This window comes from Amia ocellicauda, chromosome 18 (assembly GCF_036373705.1).
Source record: "Amia ocellicauda isolate fAmiCal2 chromosome 18, fAmiCal2.hap1, whole genome shotgun sequence".
Classification (NCBI taxonomy): domain Eukaryota; kingdom Metazoa; phylum Chordata; class Actinopteri; order Amiiformes; family Amiidae; genus Amia; species Amia ocellicauda.
Window position 1 is genome coordinate 23,116,817 of NC_089867.1, and position 19,413 is coordinate 23,136,229.

Genomic DNA, 19,413 nt, shown 5'->3' on the forward strand with positions numbered 1-19,413 from the left:
TTTCACACCTCAGCCCTATAGTAGCGTATCCTATACTGGGGAATCGTTTTTCGAAAAATAAATAATTAGAAATTGAGTTCAGTTAATTGATCCATAATTGGAATGAATACCTTTCAACACTAGAGATCCCTTTGCTGAATATAACATCTGTTATTGTTTTATCTCCAAAGTCTATACATCGTCTTTCATTTAGGGTTGTGACAAAGAACGTACTTTGAAAATATATAAGAAAAGAAAATATTTGCTATTTAACAAGTAGCTTATTATTTAATGAGTATTTGTACTTATAATGTAGCAAATACCGCTTTTTATTTACGTTTTGATAACGAGAGAGCAAGAGGGTGCTTGGAAAACTGGAATAATATTCACCGAAGTTGATAAAACGTCTCTGACTATGTGGTTGGTCCAAGTAAACATACTGTACAAAAAAAAACGAGGTTTGTTTGCTGTAGTTCTGTGAGGATTTATGGCATCTGGCTCTCGCGCTGCCTGCTGTACACACAACCGCTTGGCAACAGCTTACCGTCCTGCGAACAGAAAACTCTCTGGAGCCTCGTCTGTAAAACTTGATAGAAAACGATCAGCCCGATATATCCATCACAGAGCTACTGGAAAGAAAAGGAAAACTCCCAGCTACTGTACACTGCATGGCACAGTAACAAAGAAAACTATACTAATAATATAAATATGTGTTTATAAAGGAAAGGAAAGCTTTCTTAGAAGACTGCTTGAATCTGAAGGAGAGGAAGTGAACTATATATCTGTGCTTATATCTATTTATTCCCCTGTACACTTTCAACTCCGAATTTGAGGGCCTTTATTCCCCATCAAGACCGGCAAGATTACTGTAATCGCAATATTTACAATATAAAGGAACAGGAAGGTGATTTACACTGATCCTCCTTAGCAGTTGCCAAAAGTACAGAACATATAAGCTGGGTTTTTCATGGCACTAGTTTGTAGCGGCACTTTTGGGCACTTGTGTCCCATTTTGTGCAATTCAGTTAATAGTGCACCCCTGTGTCAGCCCAAGTGCTCAAGAACACGGAGCGGTTTCACGAGCTACTTCAATTTCCCCGACCAGACAGAGAGAAAAACAGGCGGCCCACTCCTCTACCCTTTTTTCGAGCGCGTCAGACTGACCTCTTCCGATCCGCATTTCGTTGGAGTGCTCCGTGCGCTCTGATTGGCCGGTGGAGGCGAGAGGGGAAGGGGTGGGACCGCGGGGAGGGCAGGCAGAGGGTTTTGATTGGATAAAACGAGCCAATGAAACCAAAACAAACAGACAGAGAAACAATGAGCAGCGCAACAGTGAGCATCGACATTCAAACACAGGGGGGGGCGACACGAGGCAACAGGACAGCAGACGGGGAAATTGCATCAGCAGGCTTACAGTGCAGAGCAGTTATTTGCAATTACAGGGATAAGCAGTACTGTCCGACGGCTGGCATTTGAGAGTGGAATTAATTACTGGTCAGTGTGGGTGAAATGTAATTGATCACAACGACAAAAAAAGACTTTAGAAACGGCAGCACACAGCCATCAGAGCAGCAGTCACACAAAGAAAACCCCTTAGCGCTGATAGAAAGAAAGGCAGCAGGAGGTTTAGTCTAAGGCAGGGATTATCCGGTTTCAAGAAGTGGACAAAAAACTGCGAGATGGGACATTTTCACCATTAATTGTGTATCTGCTCAGTCACTAAAAACATTAAATGGATGGTTCGTTTACAGAACAGAGGGCCCAAACGTCTTTCGCACAGGATTGATTAAAGGTTCAGCATTTTTATGTGAAAACATTTTAGCGCAGGCACTTGCCATGGGAAAGACCAAACTACGATGTGTGTATCTATGCATTTCTTGTGTCAAGTTGGTTTCATGCATTTGGTTCCCTCCTCAGAAAAGATTAATTTAAAATCTGCAACTGACAATTTTTTTATGAAAGTTGGCATTATCGTTTTATCCCTCTGTCTTCATAACTCTGCTTTTTGTTTATTAATTACATCTATTACAGAGATCTTTTGTATAAGTCCCTTTGGCTTAACGTAAGCAGTGAGTGTGTTTTTGTTTTTGTTGTCCCTTAAACAGCACCTGATGTTGTGATATACCAACAACAAAACTGTCAAAAGCTGTTTTTCATTGCAACTTTTTATGAAAGTCAAACAAGTTTATTTAAACATACAATACATCGATATCAGATTTCCTTGCCATTTGTCAATGGTGCTGACAAAGGATGGCCAGGAATGTCTAAGCTTAGTGTTAATTTGATAACTTCAGATAAGAGATGGGCTGAGGAATAATTATCAGGAAATGAATTTCTCTTCTAAGGTAAGTTCTACGTGGAGCCGAGCATGATTACAAAAAATAATAATGAAAGTATTATAACTCGCATTGGAGCCCATGAAAGAAGAATACAGGACGTGGTTTCAAAAATACTTCCACTGTCACTGTACTGTTACTAATTGGAAACCCATTACGCACTGACTAGACACATCTACGCACACCTGGGTGGGATGCAAATGAAAGCAGCTGCGTTCGCTCTGGTGCAGGGAGGGAAGGCGTTTCTATGGCAACGCAAAACAGAAGAGGCGCGCCGGTTGAGGGAAGGCAGGCGTGGGGATCTGAGGACCGAGGGAAGTCAGCGGACCGGGCAGGGTGTCGTTCACGGTGCCGGGCAATAGCTGGGAAGGCGAGGGCTCCATGGTCAGACTGCTCGGCTGCTCTGCGGAAGACCGTTGCAGCTCCGTGGTCAGGAGCTTGGGCTGGACGACTCACATGTTAGGACTTTTATAATTGGTATCATAGGGATGCAGGCTTGGCACTGTCACTGCTTAATTCTGAGCGCAAAGCGGAAATGACGGAAGACTAAAGCTATCCAGACGCACAAGAGAAAAGAAAAAAGTGTAGTGTCTGGAGACAAAAATGTGACCACAGGGATTGCATATCAAGTGACTTCCTTAAGAAATTGAAAACGGCTTTTCAAGATACATTTCCAGCGACTTTCAGGCACATACATTGAGTAGATATGGCTGGTATGCATAGGAGATAAGTTGATCAATGCATTTCTTAATTTCTGATTATTTTGATGGCACATCCATATTCCACATAGCTGTAAACCCCAACTACACAGTTATCACAATAAACCAGATAATTGGGACAGCTATTCAAGAACATTAATTAAGCATTACAAATGCCTGATCAAAGACTTTGAGAGCCTTAGCAAAATAAGGCAGGCATAAGCACATGATGTTTCAGAAACTGCATCCGCCATTTCTAGAAATAAAACATTCCTGCTACACACCAACCCATTCTTCTCCCGTCTTTCTCTCTCTCCTCCTGCCTGGCCATTCAACGTGCAGTGCTCTCCCCCTCCCTCCCTGCCTGCCTGCCTGCCTTTTCTTCCAGCGCACACCCTGACTCTTTTCAGCACCGCGCTCGGGCCCGCATGTCTATTGATTTTTCCTGAGGACCTCTCGGGGCACAATAGGCAACTTCATTAAGCGAGCTCATCAAGTGAGACTCGGCGCGCCTTTGAGATCTGGCAGCGGGGAGAGGCGGTGAGCGCTCGGCACACAAGCGGGCTCAGATTACCCCGGAGAGCGGGGCATGAGGACTGCCCGGACACGCTGAGAGGAGCTCACAAGACTGAGGGCTGTGCGTTGGCAGAGAACGAAAAAAGGGAGAAGGATTCGGGGAGAAGTAATATAAATATATATATATAGATGCATATTCATTTCAGTAACACTTTAATATAAGGTGGTGTGACTCCTTGTGAATTAATATACAAATACCAAAGGATTTAATGTGTAAAGTATCTCTTTAAGTGAAGACCAACACTCCTTTGGGTTTAACCTATACTGACATGAAATCCGAAAAGCAGGGAAACTTTTTTGTTTTTCTTTTACTACACACACACATTTTGTGTTGATCCATCCAGCAACTGCACACTCTCAGTGTGTCACTTATTGGTGGCATCACGTTTCCTAGAGGTCTCTTGTGTCTATCAAATAGAAAATCTACATGAAGTACTTGAAATTTTGTCGGATTTAAGTCTAAGTTAAAGAAAATTCTAAGTGTTTTCTCTGAAAATAAGTAGGGGGTATTGATTGGGAAGGTGGGGACAAAAGGAAGCAGAAGAGGAGAACAAAAGGGTAAGGAGGGAAAGATGATAGAAAACTGAAAGAGGAAGAGAACTGGAAGAAGAAATGAATGGATGATAAACAGAAGGAGAGGTGAAAGGACGGGACCAGGAACAAAGGGCAGAGAGGTGGGACTGGGGTGGAAGAAGAAGAGCAATAAGGGAGATGGGTCAGATAAACCATTAGATAACTATTACCTGTTTTTGGCCTCTAAAAGCAATCCCTGTGTTCGAGCACATTCTTTGATTTCATCTGTGCTGAAGCTGACTGACTCTTGAGAGTGAAAAATGCAAAGCAGGGAAGAGGAGCAAATTTGCTTAATAGACTGCCAGCGTCATAAGCAGAACACAAAACAAAACCTAGGCTCGCAGATCTCCGGCAGGACTTCAAGAACAGATTGCAAATCTAATTTATTCCAGTTTGCCAAGGGAAAGAAATCTGGGACATCTTATAGTCTGTGACCTCTTTAGCATTATAGACCTGCTGGATTAATTAATGCTGTTATGTTAATAAGGGTCCTCCGATTTTCATTTTTACCATATGGCACCTTCCTCTTCCTCCTTTGAGATACTGAGCAATGCGGAGACGGAGGTTTTGGGCTCAAGGTACTGCAGTAGCATTCAAAGCACACAGCATTACCACAATTAGCTGTGAAAGTCAAGCCGCCCAAATCAGTGTGGTATTGTCTCATCACGCACTGGATATATTTTTAGATGCCACGGGAAATAAAGAATGTTCTTCAAGGGAAAATTGGAAATTTCCAGGAAGTTTTTGGCATTTTGTCTCCAGACCAGACTGGCAAATATCCCTCATTCCCATCTGTAATGGATTTTTGGTTTTATGTCAGAAAGAGTTTCCACTGCAGTAAACTTGCATAGCTCATCAAGCTTGAAAAGATCTCCTCTTGAGTAGACCGCTGCAATTCGGTACCTCCACGTATGCTAGAACGGCAAAACTTTTCTGCCAGAAATTAGGGATTTATTCTAATCTGTTTACTCCCACGGTATTGTACTTCTTTCTGTGGCGTTCCAGAGTTGTTCTAATCCTCTTTCGACGTCTTCTGTTCAGACGAGCAAACTCAGCAATTCTCCCCAAACCCAGGGGATGAGGAGACACGGTTAAAAGTGCATGGGAGTTTATCGGCCTTAACGATGGAACAGACCGTTGTAGGATCAGAATATTTATCAGCAGGGTAATACTTTCTGACACTGCAGTGGCACTGTATATTTCTCTCTTCTATATATATATATTGAAACCTCTCCCTTTATTGTGTGAGTTTTGGAAGGACAGATGGTGGGATGAGAACTAATGATCACAGGCTCCTAGTTGAAGCACGAAGCAATTACTCGATTATTGGAATTGAGCTGTCTGGGAGGTGTGGAAAGGAATAATTTGGCCTTTCAGATAGAGAACAGCTGCTTCAATGTGTCTCAAAGGCCCCAATATAAAAACAATGCAAATAAAAACGATGGGCATATGTCAAAGGGATGTGTAAGGCAAAAATAAATCTAGCTTCATACTTTACTCAGCCTGTATATTTAAACCCGTTAGAGTCAAATTTAAAGACAATAATTACAATACAGATTAAAAATATATAATTAGAGTTGCTTTTCTTAGCTACAGGACATTTGTATGCCTGACATCTTATTTAAAACCAGCATATTTGCATGGACTTATAAGAGGACAGGAAAAAGCCTTCCGATCACAAGGAATAACCTACTGATCTATGAACAGCTTCTGAGATTTCTCATTTCAACCTCCACCTCGGTGTCCGAACTGCAGTTACTACACCCTGACACCTGAGGGCAATGGTTGCCAAGTTAAAATCACCTTCGTCACGAGACAAGCAGATTTACATTTTTCGAAGGAAATGGAAAATAAAATAAAAAATCCTGTCAAAATGATAATCGCCTGGGGAAAGCTGGGATTGAAATTTGATGATCTGTACAGAAAAAAACTAAATAACACCCGCTAGATTATCATTTTAAGCAGAATGGAAACTTTTGGGACAATGAAATGTTTCTTATCTGCAGCTCGGGGTGAGAATGACTTAGGAATCACAGCGAGTGGATTATAAATCTCAGAGCTCAGCTGTTCTTCAAGAGCCCGACAGCCTTGAGACCAGCACACCGGGGGGACGAGTGACGCTATACTTTTACTTTATCTCACTATTCGTACTCCTGGACTGCATCGTTAGAGCGTTAAAAGCCTTGTGCTATCATCTGATTCAACAGGACACAGAAACACATAAGACATGCGTAGTCGGAGAAAGGTTGGTGAGAGCTACACAAGTGCGGTCTGGGATTTTTGAAGGGACCCTTATGTCCCCTAAAATATAAGGAGGGCTCTAGCAATAGTCCATCTTTGTGTTATTGTCACATGGGAAGGATAAACCTACAGCTGTGTGGAGGAGTGCGCAACTGCCCTCTCACACTTTGACAGCAAGCACCTAGAGGTCACTTGTGGAGGAAAACCAGGTTAGAAGTCCTCTGAGGGAAAAGAAAGACATGGGTGCAGAGCAGAGAATAATAGTGTGGTGAAAAGGAGGTTCAAACCCCACTCGCACACACATCTCTTGTCTTTCTTACTAGACCGCCAGGTTAATCTGTTGCCCTTTGCCTTTAAAAAAAAGCCCTCCCCCGCTCCCACCCCAATATAACATGCTCCACTTGCTGCTGAATGATAGCAGAGCCAAGAGCGATTTGTGTGTCATCGCAGGCAGAAAGACAGGGGCGGAAAAAAAAGGAAAAAAGCACAGCATCAACATTTCATGGAGAACACTCCATTATTTATAGCAGCGACTCCCCGGCAGGCCTCCAGAGCCACAGCGGGGAGGAGGGACAGAACGATTTATCAGACTTCGATCCTCCAGCAATCGCTGCCATTGATAACTGGGAGCATGTGTCATGAATAGTTGCGATCCAGGGGGGGTCTTCGTGTCAGAAGATGTTGGTCGTCCCCGGGGAGGTTTCTCACGAGAGCAGATAGAAACTGTGTGACTGATGGTGAAAGCAGCCACTGCCCTTTATATACTGGGCATGATCTCCATCGGGTTATTTCCTAGCTCTTCGACTCTTTATTCTGTTTGGTTGTGATGCACAAATATAAACCAGGAAATGGATCATTTTTGATTCAACGATGGCAGAATGAAGCTGATCCCTCTTGAATGTCAGAGATGACGAGGTAAATATGTCTCAAGCCAGTAGATTGTCAAGTGAGTAATTGTACATGATGTCATAAAGGTCTACATCTCTCTTGACCTTTGGAATGAATCAAATTAGTAAATATATAACTATAATTAGAATCTCTGTCAGAGTTGAAAGACAATTCAACAACAACCACTTTCAGCATCCTTCAAAACCATACCATTTTCACGGCCTGACACCATTGTCTCTGCAAATTAGTGGATGAACACTCTTTATTTATTTATTATTTTTTTAAATCCTCCAGTCCTTGTTTGACGGTATTTGCTGTTGACTTGGCAGCTGGCGGGTCTCTCTGCGGCTCGGCACGGCGGCAGTGCTGCTCAGTATTCCAGCGCCGTGCCGCAGTCAACACCTCGCACTTCCTGCTTGACCGCCTGCCCGACCCTCGCTGGCACTTTCCATATGTGCCCTCCCTGATGCCTTCTGTTTCTGTCACACCTTGACATATTAGGACTGCCCTCTCTACGCAGCCCCTCCCCCCCCTCTCTCTTTCTCTGACACACTGATCCTCAAAGGAATCTGTTCAATAGAGCTGAAAGATGGAAAAAAACGACAACTGCAGAATGTGCTGACGCATATATAGGACTGCGCTGGGGGGGAGATTATGATTATAGTAGGTCAGAAATATCATGATCAGTAAGATTCACAGCTTCAATGTACCCAACACACGTAGGCCATAGCTCCTTTTCTCCATATTTTAAGAAGCTAACAACAACAAAAACACGCGAATCACCCCTCAGTTTAAAATACTTATTTAACTCGCTTGCGGATTTTAACGAGCCCTCAAAACTGTTTTATAGAGCTACTTCAAACTGTTTTCGGAAGTTGGCGTAAACCTATGAAATGCAAAGTTCTCACTGGGGAAAAGGGAAAGTGTTTTTCCTTACAAATCTGCTGGGGCTGTACCGACGCAAACGGATTAATGTTGCTTGGGTTGGGTCAGGTAACTGTATGCGTCCTGTACAGTTCGATAGGGTCCTCATAAAGCACTGGCACGTCAAGTATTCCTGTAATGTAAATTTTACAGGACTCTTCTTTAGAAAATGGTAAAACGCTTCCGGAAATTATGCGAATAAACAACCAGCATTGGAGACTTATTTACAGGCCGAGTCCAGAATTAACCAACGAGGCAGACTGAGAATAAACAAACATTGAAAGGGTTGGCTGGTGATTTACCAGGTAGTTCTCGCCCTCTCCAGCAATAACCAGTGGAATATCTATAACAAGTGGCCCGGTAACAGCTTGCCGAGGCAATTTAGTCAATAATTAAGTCATAAATCAAGTCTGCTCACACACGGTATGGGAGCACCAGATTAAGCTACCCCAGAGCATTGTAATTCACTAATACAAGTGAGTATGCTAGTTGATAACAGATTCACACATCGTTGTACTAGTGGCCTCTCTCAACAGAAACTCTTCGTTTGTTGCACAGTAGCACGAAGCTCAGGTATAAAAAATAAACGCAAATACCACGCTTTTCCAGATGACACCCAGGACAGAGTCAGGTGCTGGAGTTGTGGTTTCAGCATGTTCTCGTACATGAGAAATCATATCCGTTTATATTCTTGTTCCTGCGCTGAGATCGTCGCTCAGTGTTTCTCAGCATGTATTCATGCGCGATCATGTGAAGCAACATACAGTCCGGTATGTGACATAATGCAAATTTATATTTATGTTGCTTTTCTCCACAGGGGAATCACTGAAACAGCCCAGACTTGGCAGTTGCATCCGTCCAGAGTCTCGAGGGACCTCAAGAGTGATTACGCGCTGCCCGTGAATGCGCTGCCAATTAAATGTCATCGTCCAGTTTAATACAGCCTCGATGGGGGGAAGGGGGGCACATACAAGGTACGTTTCAAATGTCATCTGATTAACTCTTCCCTTCAAAACTAACATATCCCTTTTGCTTTTCATAATTTAGCTCCCAGGACCCAGCTCTTGATAAAAATGCACATGAACAGTAGGGAAGAGCAGGGAGAGAGTCGCTCAGGAAGCCCACGAGCCATTTTAGTGTTTACAGTGAGCAATTAGTCGGAGTTGACCTGAAGGATCGAGACTTTAGTGCTGACAAGCTCGGGCAAGTTAAAGTTAAAAGAACAGTATATTAAGTCGGATTGGCGCCTGCTACTGCAGAACCTATTTTTAAAAGTTATGCTGTTTGATGCCGGCGTTGTTGTTCGCCATTCTGACTATCGCTCGGTTCCCAGTGCTGGATGGGAGATAGTGAGTCGCTGATGTATGACAGTGGGGCCCTGGCAAAGGCCTCGTGGCTTTGTCCCACAGCGGTCTCCTTCTGTACCACCCAGTTACGGTCTGCCGATGCTGGGGTGCTTAGCCAACCTGGCATAGGACGACCAAACCAGGACCAACAGCAGGGGATATGAGGGGGAACGCCATTTTGATGGAACCAGTTCTTATGGTTGGCCTAAATACCACATGTCAATCCCCGGAAGTATTCACAGGGAGAAAACAAATTAAAAGGGAAGTGGAGCAATTGAAGAATACCAATTTCTGCTCTGATCTGAGGAGATAATCTGCTTCATACTCTCACTGCTGCACCCAGTGGTCCAGACCTCCTTAACAAAGCTAAAACAGGCAGCGTCCCTAAAGCAGAAAGAGCCTGCAGGCTTCCCCTCACCTCCCCACCTTCCTGCCCGCACTCTGGGTAATTAATCATCACATCTACATCTCGTATAAACACAGAGGCAATTAAGCATTAAGAGACGCCTCTGAGCCTTATTAACAGAGCCTAAACGACAGTTGGGTTCAAATTACCGAAGACCAGCGAGAACGTTTCCCTTAAAGGGGCGACGCATATTTCTCTTCAGGGACCAATTCTCTCGGGGGGGGGGGGCAAGAAAGAGCGTATTTGTTTAAGGATAATGTATAATTAAAAGAATCTGCATAACAAGTTTAGAAAATTAGTAAGACAGTCGGTGATGGAGAGGGTGGTCAAAGTGATTAATTGATGGGTGTTTTATTCCTATGCCCATAATAGTACACAAATAGACAGATATTACATAATGATTAATAACAGATTGTGTGTGCATACTTTTGTAATTTTAAATATTGTTTAATTAAATATGTAGGTGTATTAAGGGAAACTATTGTGTATTTTACTCATGCTTTAGGCTAGTAACTGCTCACCTAAATTGAAGTTGCAAAGCTGTTGTTTAGAAGAAAAAAAAAAGCCCATTAATTCCTCTCTTGTCTGTGAAACGTTTAACCAACTTTTTAGAAAATTGCTGAAATAATTGTGATTAAACGGGGGTGGAATTAGAAATGGCAAAAGCTCTGCGCATGGATGCGGCTGGAAACGGGGAATGCCGACTGGCTTCCCATGCTAATTTCCCTGGATAAGCCGAGTCCAGGAGAGAGCAGCTCGCATTCGTGAAAATATCTGGTTTCACGCCAATCAGATTCAATTTATTTATTTGTTTGTTTCCTTCACGGAGCGTTCAGACCGAGAGCAGGACTTCATTCCAAAACGTGTTTAATTAACACCAGAGAAAAAAAAAAGACGGGAAAGAAAAGGCACGGAGGGATCTCAACTAATTAAGAGTGACAACATGTTTATATAACCTTCAGCTTTCCAACAAAACTTAATTGCATCCTGCTCTCGCCAGCCCACGGGCTCCTGAGTGTCCCAGTGTTTGGAGGGTGCAGCCCGTTGCGAGGGGCAGGTGTGAAAGAGTCCTGGCCTTTGAATCCCCCCTCGACAGAACTGTGCCAGGCCATGTCAGCCCGTAATCTGAACTGACAGCCTCGCAGTGAAGACAGAGCGGGCCCCCAATCTTCCCAAATCCAGTGGCAGACCCTGTCGTTTCTTTGAGTTTTTTTGGTGAACTAAGAAACGAATAAGGGCCTCATTAGTATGGTTTATTAGGCCCCAAGGCCCTAGTTACTGAACGTAGTAAAAACCCAAATCGTCACAACAAAGAGTAAAAGAATATCATATTTTGTGAATGAATGCGACGATTTATAGTGTAGGGAAAGAGTTCGCCACACGGCGTGTGGTTTAAAAACGCCACGTTACAAATTGCTCTAATTGCTTGTTTTCCGTCAAAACAAACTACTGCAAACTTAAAGGATAACAGCCTAGAAAAACAAGACCTACAGTTATACCATTACATTTGGGGTGGTATAACTTTAGTTAGAAGTCTTTATACACCTTTTTCCCCCAAATATATGTAAGTGAATAGAAATCTTTAAAAAGTGAAATGTCACAAAAGCACGGACACTAAATAAGACCATCAAGTGGCACAATAGTGCTCCTACTGAACCACACAGTCATGCACAAAGGTACTCAGTCTTCTCTGCTCCTTCTGCTAACACTCCAGTAAGATATATTAAATGAAACCATTGATTAGACTTCAGCGAACTAGAATAATTTCTCAGGTGCTTCCAAGCAAAAAAAAACCTACACAAATCTTCGTCAGGAAACTCAAACTCTTCAGCATCTCATCGGGTTATCATGGGTTTTTAGGAGTTCGTGTGTGTATGTGTGTTTCATGCTTCTTTGAAAATATTTTCAGTGAATTGGATTTTCACAGCTGCCAGGGCTAATGAGAGAGCTAGTGAATCTGCCAGGGCTCCCAGCCATTGAAGGAAGAGAGAGAGGAAGGGAGAGACACAGAAAGAGGGACAGAGAAGAAGAAAGACTGATCAGACTTTAATGGGGCTCTAATTAAGCCGCCCCTCCCTGTGGCTCGTCTGAATGAGCCCGTCACACGGGGCAACTCTGAAGTGTCAGCGTGGGCAGCGCCGCCTCGCAACGCACTTGCGCAGAGAGACCCCCGCACGTCTGTTCACTGAGGCCGAAAACGCACCACAATGGCCGACGACAGGCCCGTTTCTGTCAGAGGATTAAACGGTGGAGGGGGATGAGGGGATTCGAGAACCTCCATAACTCATCAGCCTGACGTAAGCCCAAAAAATGAAAAAGTAATCTCATCAATCGTCATCGTTAAGAACATAAGCAAGGTGCCAAACGAGAGGAGACCACTAGACCCTCTCAGCTCATTAAGATCTGAATAGCTAACTGAAACCGTGCGTACGATTGATCTCCTGAAATTAACATGATTTCAAAAGAGGCGAGATAAGAAGTTGATTAAAAAGGGGTTTGTAGTGCACGATGCATGAAAGAATCACGTCTCTTATGATACATTTGATACAAACCCCTTTCAAAGGACAGTCAGTTACCCGAAGGAGATTATTAACATCAAAAAACAGCTTCTAATTTTGACAGGTTTGCAAAATTATGCTGTTTGTGTCGGCATTTCCTATTAAAAACAATACCTACTATATTTATTACAGGTATAAGGATGAACTATAATCTTGAGCTATGGGTTCACAGAATCACTGAATCATTATTTTGATTCTTTAAAATAATGGGAGTTTACTCCGGAAAGGTTTCAGTCTCACTCAGGTACTCTGCGATTTTAAATTATGTAATGGAAGACGTTTGGAGACCGAGCCTAAAAAAAGCTCCACGAAAAACACTGCACAGTCTAATAAGCAAAGTGACAACCACTTCTCAAATCTAAGCAAAGTGGACCACAGAGGAAATACGCGAGTCTGTGGTATTCTGTCTTGTACAGCTGCCAGACAGACAGAAATAACTATATTCCCCTGTCTTATGCATTGTGCTGTAATAAACCGGAGTTCTTGCTATCTGGTCATTTAACAGGAGGTGGTGTGTAGCACGGAGAAATAGCGTGAGAAAGGGGAATGGTTAATCAAATCTGATCCTTTGCCAAATGCGGTACGGCGATCTAAACCAGACAGAGATTGCCAGAAATATAGGTCTACGGAAAAAGCTTTTTTCCAGTGTTGTGAATTTCTCTCATCCCCTACCTATCCCTTTACCAGTCTTTTTAAAAGTTGTGAGAGTGTGAGTGTGTGTGTGTGTGTGTGTTTTCCATCTAACAACATTCTCATGCGATTAAAAATTCAGGATTTTATTTTAAGACCAGAGTGTTTTTTCATTCCCCTCTCGTGGAGATAACACTTTAAGCTGCCGTGCCGCTGATGTATCTGACAGTGTCCCATCCCCCTTCCCACCCGTCACCTCGGCACACAAGACTCACCGGCCTGGTTGGTGGTGATGTTGACGGCGGAGAACTGCGGAGAGTAGGGGCTCTGGTCGGACACGCCGTTCACCGCCTGAATCTCGAAGGTGTACTGCGTGTGGGCCAGCAGGTCGCTGATGTAGACGCGCGGCTCGGTCAGGCCCAGCTGCCGCGGGACGAACTGCACGTTGTCCCCGCACCGTGTGCAAGCCCCCCGGCCCGCCCCGCAGCTCTTGCAGATGATGTTGTAGACCACGTCCTCGCGGCCCCCCGCCTCACGCGGAGGGGTCCACTCGAGCATCAGGGAGGTCTCGTTCACACTGGAGATGACGTTCTGCGGCGCAGAGGGGATCGCTGCAACATAGACACAGACACGAATGCTGAGTGGCGCCCCCTGCCTTTTCACAGACAAAAACTGAATTGTAATGGTTCTGCTCTTGTCTTGGCAGGATTGTGTTTGGTGTGTGTTGTCAGGGTATTCAGGCCGGTGTAATTAACGTCCACCTGTGATGAATTAAAGATCCTTGGATTGAATTACTTGTTTTGTAATTTTGCCGTATTGGAGTTTGCTGCATTGCTCCTACTGGAGTTTTAAATCGGGCGTAGAGAACCTTTTTTCTGAACATGAATTCTTCAACGACTTAAACATATTTAGCTGTTGAACAAATACAGTGAAAGCATAATTTTTTAGATTTCTGAAAATTTATGCAAGCGGTCAGTAAGTTTGACGGGAATGTCCTACTGAGAGACTGAGGGAACTGAACCTTTTCACCTGGAACAGAGGAGAATACAGGGGGACTTGATTCAAGTCTTCAAAATCATGAAAGGCATCGACCACATCAAACCAGAGGAGCTTTTCCAGATCAGCAGGGACACACGCACCCGGGGACACAAATGGAAATTGGGATTCGAGGCATTCAAGACAGAAAACAGGAGACACTTCTTCACACAGAGAGGCGTCACAATCTGAACAAACTCCCCAGCGATGCGGCTGAAGAGACAATTTGGGAACATTCAAAAACAGACTGGATAGGATCCTTGGATCACTTAGTTATTAATGGACACCAAACGAGCACGATGGGGCGAATGGCCACCTCTCGATTGGACACTTTCTAAAGTTCTAAAGAATCTAGTTAATGTAGAAACAAATTAAATTCTAAGAAAGCTGTGTCAACTGTCATAGTGTAATATTTAAAGGCATGAAAAGCCAGTTCAGCCATTAACTGTAAAGAAACAAAAAAGGAAGTAGGTGTGCTTATGCATATTCGAACGTCTTGGAACCCAGCGGCATTCCACATCTGAACGTGATCATTTACAAAGCGCAAGGGCTCTGCTGTTTAAATACTGTGAATCCAGCCCTCCCTCTGAGGAACAACGGTGACGTACAGATTACAGCCTTTGCAACAATGCAATCTGTCTTGAATGTCTCCTTCCAATCCTCCAGCCAAATGTTTTCCCCCAATTATGGCAAATTGAATTTGTGCGTTGGAACCTTTTGTAGAAGTGTGGTAGATTTAATTTCCTCGAATGTTCTCGTTATGCAATCCTCTGGTCTAGAAGCCAAGCGGGCAGGGTCTCTGTTCAGCTCCCCTTCTGCTCTCCCACCATAATCCCTCTTACTTGTGTAATCACAGCTTGTTCTTTCCACCCAAAGTGCCCAGCTCTGCGGCACTGACAGGGTCCTCCACAGATTCATTGATCACAAGATTAGCTCTGCGGACCTCTCTGTTCCCCACGGACGATTATTTCACGGCAAACAAAGAGCTATGCACTACAATGGCGCTGGAAACCTGCCCAATTATCTTATTTGTGTGTTTTACTCAGCAGGATGTAGCAATTTTCATAACAGAATTTGGCAAGGCTGTTGATGTACAGATTGAGGGAAAAACACAGCCAATAACAAACATGGAAAGTTCCGGAAAAATACAAAAACTGCATTATAACACTACACTTATGTATTTGTATCTGTGGGTTGTGTTTATTACCCTGCTGCATTTATTTGTCATCTATATGTCATAAACTATAAACTTTGGATTAAGTTTTATTCTATATTCTATATTCTTTTCTGGGTTTGTATACTTCATAGACGTATTTGTAGACATCTCTATTTCTATATAGCCTACATGAAAAGGTTAATAGTTCTCATCTTTCACATGTACAACACAGAATTGTATGTGGCTGGGAATCTCCAGTAAAATGTAATTTATTAGTTATGTATGGGTCGTTTCATTCTGTTCCATTAGGCTCATGGGTTTCAATCCAGTTACAAACCATTTAAATGATCTCCCAGACAATTGTTTATAAACAGCTACTTATTCCAGAGCGTAATAAAAACTTCAGAGATGCAATGCATGCCATTAGCATCCAGAGAGGTCTCCTAATCTTCTCATCTTGACCCTTTAATCACGGGGAACCCGTCGAGATTAAGACCAGCAATGCGATGCTGTTTTCTTATTCAAAACAGCGGCCTTCCTTAGGGGGCTGGGCTTATGCAAATGCCTTTGTGCGAGGTGTTCAAATGATCATTCCTTTCTCCCTTTCAATTCGCCACAAAAGCAGAGCAGTTTTTCAACAGTTCTGGGCTCATGACTAAAACACTCTTTCTGAAATGTATTTTTCTATACATTTCAGGCTTTTATACATGAGGCACAAAGTGCAAAACTGTAAAATAAAATAAACCACCTATAGAATTCAAATACAATCATAAAAGCCCACTAAGAGGCATTCTAGAATCGTTAGATAACTGGAAAAAACATTGGCTGGGAAACTGTTGTGTAAGACCAATGTGTTGGGAGTGTACGTACTTGTGCACGGCATTTCGAAGGGGTCCGAGTCCGTGCGGTAGTAGCCGTTGCGGCAGACGCAGTTGGTGGCTCCTTCCGAGGTGGTGCGGCTGTTGATGGGACACTGCAGGCAGGCATCGTCCCCCTGGGCTGGTTTGAAGAAGCCCGACGGACAAGCTGTGGATACAAAACAAAACGACAAGAATTTAGCAAACACACATTTCAATTAATTCTTCTGTGTATTTCAGATTGCTCACACAGACTGTGATTGTAAGACATTTATTCACAAATGTTCTTACAGGAATACAGCAGACAGTAGAAAATTCTATGGATAAAGTATTTTCTTTTATCCAAGAGATAAACCTGTTTTCTCCACACGTCTCCCTCGGAGTTCCTCAGCACCTCCACGAGCACAAAGTCACACAACCTCATTTTGCTCTGTGCCTGTTATTCTGCCTCCAAAGCAGTATGATACATATTTTATTAATAAAAGTGAAATAACAAGAAAAATGTTACTCCACGGTGTTACATTCTTTCCCTATTTCCCTTTCTTGTTCACCTTGGGGTGAAACAGCGGGAAAAGCAGGTTTACGGTGAGCGTGCAGTTTTCCCATTCAACACGGATAGCACTGCCTCGCGGGTCGCAGTTAAAATGGAGTTTGAGATCGTCTGATTCATCTTTGTATCACTGCTGCCCTCAAATATTTGTAGAGCCCCCAAAAACAAGTCCTGGCCATTCCCAGCTATGGAAGTCAAAGCCCCTCTTGATATTGAAGCCTATACACCTTGAAAGGGCTACGCTTAGGTGAAGGGCCATCTTAAACAAAGGCTGAGCTGCTCTTCAGACATGAGGGTCAATGCCCATTGCACCATTTCCCGTCAGCAAACCTCTACCCTCACAGCAGCAGCGTAAGAGCTTTTAGAGCCGCACCCTCTATCCCCCCCCGCCCCGGCTACACAAACACAATGTGTCGCCCCTTCTCCCTAACCAAAGCAGCGCTGTCAAGAGTGACAAACGCTACATACCTACGACTTGGCTTTGTGTACTGGCAGGGCGCCACTCTTTTGGGAAAATGTCTGGAAAGAAATGTTCATATTCAGCCAAGACCCCTTCAATGGAGCATTTCATTATTGCCTGCCTCCCCCCGCCCCCACCCCCGGCGCCTACTACAACCACGCCCTCAGTACAGGGTTCACTTTTTTCCCTGTATTTAGTCACCTTGCTTTTTAAGGCGTTAATGAAAACTTACCTGTGTACCTGTGAAAGTGCAATGCCGTGTTTTTCTACCACAACATCACATGTGGTGTTCGTCTATTTCGTATAGCTGCCCAAATATGGATACCAGCATTGTTTTGTGGTGCTAGGGCCAACTAAAACAGGGTTCCTGTAACATTGGCCTCCACCTAACACAACTTCTCTTAATCAATTTGCTATGATATACAAGCCCTCGACCAAATCCTTCTAGAAGTGGTAGTGAAGCCAGGACTAGTGGCTTTGCAGTGTGACCTCCAAGAAATCCAGCTTGAAAACCACAGCAACTTGTGAGACTCAAAGGAGAAAACTTTTTCACAGAAATGAGAAGTCGGGACAACTCAAGGAAGAAGTAAAATGGCTAGAGATATTTGTGTAGGTCGGTATAAATTACAAATCTGAAAGGTACGAAAAAACAGTGACAAGATACATAGTTCTGTTTTCGTATACAAGATGCATGTCCTGTTCCGGGCAGCCCTAGCCGATACATGCAGAAGCCATTATTAATGGAGAATAGAAAATACAGAAAAAATGTTTCCACCACCCACATATTTGACACAATTTCAGCAGTTGACGCTGAGCCAGTAAAATAAATAACCAGAACTGCATATTAAACAAGTATGTAAGCTTTTGTAAGAGCCGTACACTCCTTAAAATCACCAAAAAATGCCTGGCTTTTAAAGGGGTCAAGAGCTAATTGCTGTCAGGTGGCACAGAAGGACTCCCCGGCTTGATTGCAGCTCAAGGATTCTCTCGTTGCCTTAAAAATAAGAATACCTCCCCCCCGCTGTAGTAGACTGGCCTGGATACTATCCGCCATCACCTTGGCCAGCAGACCACAGCACCAAAGTCCCTTCCTCCCTTTCTGACATTTTCTCATTCTACTGACCCCTCGTCATCAAAGAGATGTGTAGCGCCGAGGACCAGGGAAAGGATACGTATCTTTTTTTTTCGTGGGGGGAATCTGTAACAGTCAACTTCATAGCAAACAAAGAAGCAAATCAAACCTCACACCACAGACCACACCGCACCTTCAAACACGATGCCAAGATAGAGAGTTCTCCCTTTGATTGTGAAGCTCTGAACGTAGCTATTTTCTACTGGAGGGAGATATCTCTTCTGGCAGAATTAGATACTAAACACTCTGTTTCAGAAAGTTACCTTAAGGCCTCTTGTAGATTTCATTTATCTCCTTTGAAAGACACGGTTTCCCTCGTTGGAAAGTTCAGACTCGAACACTCAGGAGACAGGAATTCAGAGCGGCAACCCCAATTTAAATTCTCCACAAGCCGTGCGCAAATTTGATCTCCACAACAACACACGGACGACTTGTTCCTCAGCGATTTAGTTATGAAAAGAATTTACATTGTCATGCTGTTCACCCACAATTTATTTCTTTTTTGCTTTACAAATGCGCTCTTCCTCACAAACCTAACAAGTGTGCCCAATACCTCCCGTAGACCCAATCTCAAAGTATAATGCTGGAGCCCTCTCAAAGCAGCTATCTATATTCAGAAGTCAATTTATCTTCTTGTTAAACTCAGCTGCAGTGGTTTATGGTTATCAGAGCTGTAATGTCGACAGCGTCCAGAAGGAAAATTGAAGAGCAATGCGAGGTGAAAGACAACGATGTGAACACAGGAATATTTCAAATCCCCAATATCATTTAAGAACGTCACTAAGTTCTTGTCAGAATGTCTTTACTTTGGGTGATTAATTGGAGCAAAATTGGGAAAACAAATCACCAATCGGAACCAAAGTCTTATCTCTTATCGAGGTCTTATCTCGGGCGCAATTGAGAACAAAGCCGCTGCATAAAACTTCAGTTAAAGTTCAGTGAAAAGGCTCTGGGAGTGGCAGGCTTTGACAGCGAGGTCTGAGGAACACAACTCAGAAGCAATCGCACAAAAGGCGGGGTAGGACAAGGCTGAATGAGAGAGAGCTGGCAATCATCCCTGGGTTTTGT

The 19,413-nt window shown here is 43.5% G+C and overlaps 1 protein-coding gene across 6 annotated transcripts in view; it reads right to left on the minus strand.

Annotated features, from left to right (window-relative positions):
* The window catches only part of LOC136714040 (ephrin type-B receptor 2), a 160,286-nt gene that overhangs the window by 31,777 nt on the left and 109,096 nt on the right, over positions 1-19,413 (minus strand). For 4 of the 6 annotated variants that reach the window (XM_066691341.1, XM_066691339.1, XM_066691340.1 and 1 more), the window contains exons 4-6: positions 16,217-16,372; positions 13,431-13,766; positions 1,144-1,182 (exon numbers count right to left, since the gene is read on the minus strand). In XM_066691341.1, coding sequence (XP_066547438.1) covers positions 1,144-1,182; positions 13,431-13,766; positions 16,217-16,372 — 531 coding nt within the window. The remainder of the gene's footprint in view (positions 1-1,143; positions 1,183-13,430; positions 13,767-16,216; positions 16,373-19,413) is intronic. The other 2 variants (XM_066691343.1, XM_066691342.1) reach the window with 1 other exon arrangement.